We start from the raw sequence: 6,007 nt of genomic DNA on the forward strand, positions 1-6,007 counted from the left end.
TCTCTAGAGCTCTGTACTGTCTACAGTTCTAACAAACTCTTACGTACTGATTTTGTGAAATTATTTTAAAATGTGCAGGCTCCTATTGCAAAATGTGCAGGCTCCTAGCCAAGCTTTGACAAAGAAGATCGCTGACCACCTACTTTTGCAGGCTCTAAACAAGCCGCATTTTAGTGGGTGTCGAGGTATGTATGGGACTACTTAATATGATTATTATCTGCAACTGGATGGTGTTCTTATTCATGCACACTTTTTGTGAGACACAAATTCTGCTAGTTGCTTCTAACTTGGAGACAACTTGACCAAATTGCTTCCGCTATTGGGTAACTTGTGATAGTTGCTTCATTTGTTTTGGAGACAACTTGTATATGTTGTTTTCATATTGAGTTTCCGTTTGTTTTTGATTTGTCTGAGTTTGTTTTCGGATGCGATTTTGATTTGTTGTTTTGTATTGACGAATTTGTGGTGCAATGGTAACATAATTGACTGTATGTCAGGAGATGTGTATTCGACTCACGCTAGATTCACTCATTTGTGTATAATTTTTGGATACAACTTTTGCTAGTTGCCTCCATATCTGAAAACAATTTGTGCTAGTTGCCTCCATATTTGGAGACAACTTGAACAAGTTGCTTATAGATTTGGAGACAACTTGAGCTAGTTGCTTTCACTTTTGAAGACAACTTGAGATAATTGTCTTGGGTTCGGAGAAAACTTGAGTTAGTTGGTTTCTACCCTATTTATTGGAGACAACTTGTGCTAGTTGTCTCCACTTCAGCAAGTTGACTTCACATGATGCTGGTGGTGGCGGTGACGGCGGCGGTGGAGGAAAGTGGCGGTGACGGCGACGGTGGTTGGTAGGAGGAAAGTGGTGGTGGTAGTTAGTGCGGTGGTGGTTGTTGTTGTTGGTGGTTGTTGGCGGCGGTGGTGGTTGTCGGCGGTGGTGGTTTGCGGTGGTGGTTGTTGGCCGCAGTGGTGGTGGTGAACATCGATGGTGGTTGGCAGTGGTGGTCGGCGGCTGCGGTGGTGGTCGGCGGCGGGTGGTGGTGGACGACAGTGGTGGACGACGGTGGTGGTTGGTGGTGGTGGTGCAGTGGTGTTGGGAAGTAGAGGTAGTGGTTTTTTATTTTTGTTTGAATAGTGGTTAATGGTAGTGGTTTTGTATATATACAATATATAAAAGAGGGTATTTTAGTAACGTATTAAACTTAGGTATATATATTAAGTTTGAAAGGGTATTTTTCAATGAGTCTCACACTAGGGATATATAGATTATTTAAGAGTAATAAGATAGTACTAAATATAATTAAATAATATTTTATATTTCTATTATGGAAAAATTTCCCTTTATCCACGTTTGCGTTTGCGGCACTTGAATTCGTAGTAACCCTCAAAACTAAAAGCTTAGAACCCCTTTAATAGGCTTATTGAACAAACTAGAAATACACGGAAATACACCGAAAAAATGCATAATCCGCCCTCTTCCCCTAAATATTGCTATTGCTGTACGCTACTTTATAAATCCAAAATATCCCAATTGTATGTGTTTTTGGCAGTTGATGTCCTGTCAAGTGAAATGCTACCACCACTCTTAGGGACCTACTGCATTAATATCTACTTGATCAGTGGTTTTTTCTTCTTCTATTAAAGGAAAAGTATTACTATTATTAAAAGTAATAGTGAAGGAAAGGAAGCTGCTGCTGCTGCAAAACTCCTCTGCAGCTACATTCTCCCATCCCCATGTTTCTTTTCTTCTGCTCATAGTTCTTCTTCGCCAATTTCTTAGTCTTTTCTTCCACTGTCCAAAAAGCATTACTTGTTGTATTAGTTTCAGTGCTCATCGTCCTCATAAGTAACATCAGAAGACCCCTGCTCATTTTATTATTCTTTCTTACTTCTTCATCTTAATTATTCTCTTTGTCTCTCTGGTTAGATCTAACCAGCTAGAGATGCTTAGCTCATCTTCGTTTAGTACTGATGGTAATAACAACTCTCACGAAGATAAAAAAGACCAAGACCGCCACCGAACACTAGATCACCGCCACCACGGTGGTGGACACCACTTATCTCCTGCCTCCTACCAGCTGCCGCAGTATGACCACCATGAGTTAATACCCCATCAGCTACAGCCAACAGTGTCAAGTCATCTCCGTTATGAAGATCAAAATCATCATCAGATGAGAAAATTGTTAATAAGTTGTGCGGAACTGGTTTCTCAATCTGATTTCTCAGCTGCTCACCGCCTTGTGTCTCTCCTCTCCACTTCATCTACTCCTTTTGGTGACTCTACAGAAAGGTTGGTTCACCAATTCTCTAAAGCTTTATCCTTGAGGATCAATCGCCACCATAACAACACCAACACTGCTACTGCTACTGCCAACTTCATCAGATCAAACTTGCTCACCGACTCGGATCATCATCATCATCATCAATACTACTCTGCTCCGATTGTAGCTGGTGCTTCAGCATCAGCAGCATCAAGAACTACTAGTACTATTGCCATGGTAAACTTGATTAATAATCCATCTGTCTCTACATCTGCTTCTGATGCTGTTGATCTTGGAAATCATCAGATACATGAGCTGCACAATGATGAGGTGGTGGATATTGATCATGATATTAACAATGATAATCACGGTGATCTTCAATCATCTTATCTCTACCTCAACCAAATCACACCTTTCATAAGATTCAGTCATCTCACAGCAAACCAGGCCATATTAGAAGCCATTGAAGGCCAAGAATCGATTCACATCCTGGACTTCGACACCATGCAAGGTGTGCAATGGCCTCCACTGATGCAAGCTATCGCCGATCGTTATTATACTTCATCGTCATTATCATCATCCGATACACCAACATCATCCTCATTGCCACACCCACCAGTACCTCCAATGATTAGAATCACTGGAACGGGACAAGATATTGATACCCTTCGTAAAACTGGAGATCGCCTTCAGAGATTTGCTCAGTCCCTTGGTCTTAGGTTTCAATTCCATCCCCTAATCCTCCTTCTCAACGATCCTTCTTCGGTTGCTCTCCAACTCCCCTCAGCCATTGCCCTTCTTCCTCATGAGACTCTCGCCGTAAACTGTGTGCTATATCTTCACAAGTTGTTAAGTAGCAGAGATGATGATCATCATCATCATCCTCATGATCAGCAGTACTACAACCAGCAGCAGAACACTACACGTTACTATTATTCATCATCATCGTCTAGGCGGGATGATGACGACGGTGTGTGTCTCTTCCTTCGTACCATCAAGTCCATGAACCCAAAGGTGGTAACTGTGGCAGAGAGAGAAGCTAGCAACAACCACCCGAATTTCATGAAGAGGTTCGTGGAGGCCTTGGACCATTACACGGCCTTGTTCAATTCATTAGAAGCAACACTTCCGCCAAATAGCCAAGAGAGGCTAACGGTGGAGCAGGTTTGGTTTGGGAGGGAGATTGCTGACATTGTGTCAGCCGAAGGAGAGGAGAGAAGGGAAAGACACGAAAGGCTGGAGAGTTACTGGGTGGAGAAGTTAACGAGTTCGGGTTTTACTAGGCTGCCGTTGAGCCCTTACGCATTGTCGCAGGCTAAACTACTCCTCAGGCTGCATTATCCTTCGGAGGGATATCAGCTTCAGATTCTGAACGACTCATTTTTTCTTGGTTGGCAGAATCAATCCCTCTTCACGGTCTCTTCCTGGTACTAGCTAGCTACTCCTGATTGATTAATTATTTCCTAGTTATTGAGCTTCATAATATCAGCTGGCTTACATTATCTATGAATCAAGAAGATTACCATTACCATCATAACTAGCTATAGCCAATGAAGATCGATCACATGCATGAGTATAGGAGTAGTATGTACGTAATAGTAGTGCCCTAGAGATTAAACTACGTACTTACGACTAAATGCATGAATTTGACGTTTAATATAGTGGAAGCTGGCAGTCAAATGCCCATTTCGCACAAGACAAATTAAGCATATCAAAGTGATCTTATTAATTTCTAGTTAGCTAGCTCATGAGATTTTTTGCATGCTTGCTAGCTATGATAATAAAGGTAATGACAGTATATGTGCATGGTGCATGATCCATGAGCTAGCTCTCTTCCTTGTACTTCATCACCCTGATCATGAACACAACTGTGGGAGGGACTTGATCAATTGGAGCCCAGCTTGCTTATTATAAACTGTACTCTATGATTAGATGAGTATCTAGCTAATCCCTCGTGCTCCCTCAGCACTTTGATAATGAATCTTTCCTTTCCAAAAAGAAAGTATCTAGCTAATTAATTAGTTTATATAGTGATTAGCTTATAAATATCCTGATGTATGGATCACTGAAGACGATTTTCTCTCTCTTTTCATTTTTTTTATATATTCAAAATGTGTAACCGTCTCCATAATGTAATTCTAATCAGTTGAGAAGAAATTAATTTGTTAAAATCGTTATATATGGATCGATCTTTCGGTGTCTCTAAAGTCACATTACTGTACATGCTTTGGGATTTTTGATTCTTGATGATATGTGCATTCCTTGATGATAATCCACATTGGGTATATATAGTTCTTGATTCAACACTGGGGATACATTCTTAAAATATTATGCATATGCAGTCTGATGATATTCCTTGCATTTCTATTCCAAAAATAAAATAATCTTTGCATTATATGAGGGTGGTTTGAACACTAATATGTCTCTTATTTTAGCTATCTGATTTTGCCTTTTTCCATAAAAGATTTTTCATTGTAGCAGCTACTTGTTTCACTTGGACATGAAATATCGATGTATGAGCAGGCACAGCTAGCTATAACTCATAGTATATGAACTAACACCCCACCACTATTGATCAATGTTAGGTCTTTTAACTAATTTTATTTCGTATAGAGTATTTTAATTGATAAAAAAGAAGACATGATGAAATGACTTTACCGATTATTATATTGCTTTGGTCCCAAAAATTCACATATAGTTAATATGTAAAGCTAACACAAATGGTCTTACGTTTCTATGCAACTTGAAAGGCATCTTTTATTATAATTAAGTACTAGTTGATGGTAACAGATAATCATCAACTAATTGTCGATGGATCTCCTGATCCTGTTCTTTATCATGACATTATTTTAATATTTTGATCGGAATAAAATTCCCTTGTCTCCATTGTAAAATTGCTCAGTGCTATTTGATTAATTAATTAATAGGTGAGATACGGAGAGAGAGCTGCTTTTGAGTACACGAGGGGTTCTTGATTCTTGAACCAGCAGAGCAGCATGCAATGTATAAATCCCAGGATATGCTTATTCTTGTCTTTGACAATCAGGCTATTAAGGAGACCATTTCAGCAATTTTCTTTATTTTGTTTTGCTAATTAACTGAAAGATGCCCTAATTTCTGTCTTTTGTCCCCCTCAACATAACCATCAAAGTTCTCAAAACAGACAAATCCATCCATCAGTTACCTATTAGCAGCTAGATACGAGAGAGAATGCAAGTGTGTTTATGCATGCCTTGTTTCATGAGTAGTTTTCAGACAAACAAATTATAGCTAGTCCTCTCCCCCCTTCCCCTAAAGGGAAAAAAAAAAAAAAGGAAAGGAAAGGAAAAGAGAGAGTTAGCTCATATTCATATCCATGGTAGTGGGCAAGTGGAAAAATTACTATAATATGGTAGCAACTAGCAAGTAGCCAGTGATGATTACCAATATAAAAACTAACTAATTAAGAATGTTATTTCTGTCCAAAGCAAAACAAAAATGACAACGAATATTCCTTCGTTTGCTCTATCAGTTTTTCGTAATGTGATGCGCCCCTAATGTAAGAAAAGATACATTGTTATATATAAAAACAAGTTGATGATCGCCTGCAGGTCATGCATTAACGCCTATGTATGTGTACTCTCTCGATCGATCGGTTTTGTCTAGTGACGAGTTCTTCTTTCAAAAAAAATCATCTATAGTTTGCGTTTAGAATTCCAGTTACCAATTTCTATTTTATGAGCAACTTAAAGTCACCAGTT

The 6,007-nt window shown here is 39.2% G+C and overlaps 1 protein-coding gene across 1 annotated transcript; it reads left to right on the forward strand.

The window, feature by feature from the left end:
- The first annotated feature begins 1,689 nt into the window (after positions 1-1,689).
- LOC113332819 (scarecrow-like protein 18) lies at positions 1,690-4,385 on the forward strand. The gene has a single exon (XM_026579327.1). It carries the CDS (start codon positions 1,950-1,952, stop codon positions 3,699-3,701), a length of 1,752 nt encoding a protein of 583 aa, XP_026435112.1. The 5' UTR covers positions 1,690-1,949; the 3' UTR covers positions 3,702-4,385.
- The last annotated feature ends 1,622 nt before the right edge of the window (positions 4,386-6,007 follow it).

The sequence above is a fragment of the Papaver somniferum genome, chromosome 1 (genome assembly GCF_003573695.1).
Source record: "Papaver somniferum cultivar HN1 chromosome 1, ASM357369v1, whole genome shotgun sequence".
NCBI lineage: Eukaryota > Viridiplantae > Streptophyta > Magnoliopsida > Ranunculales > Papaveraceae > Papaver > Papaver somniferum.

What these genes read in the sequence shown, in the direction of transcription:
- LOC113332819 (XM_026579327.1), top strand. Translation starts at nt 1,950, where the DNA reads ATGCTTAGCTCATCTTCGTTTAGTACTGATGGTAATAACAACTCTCAC.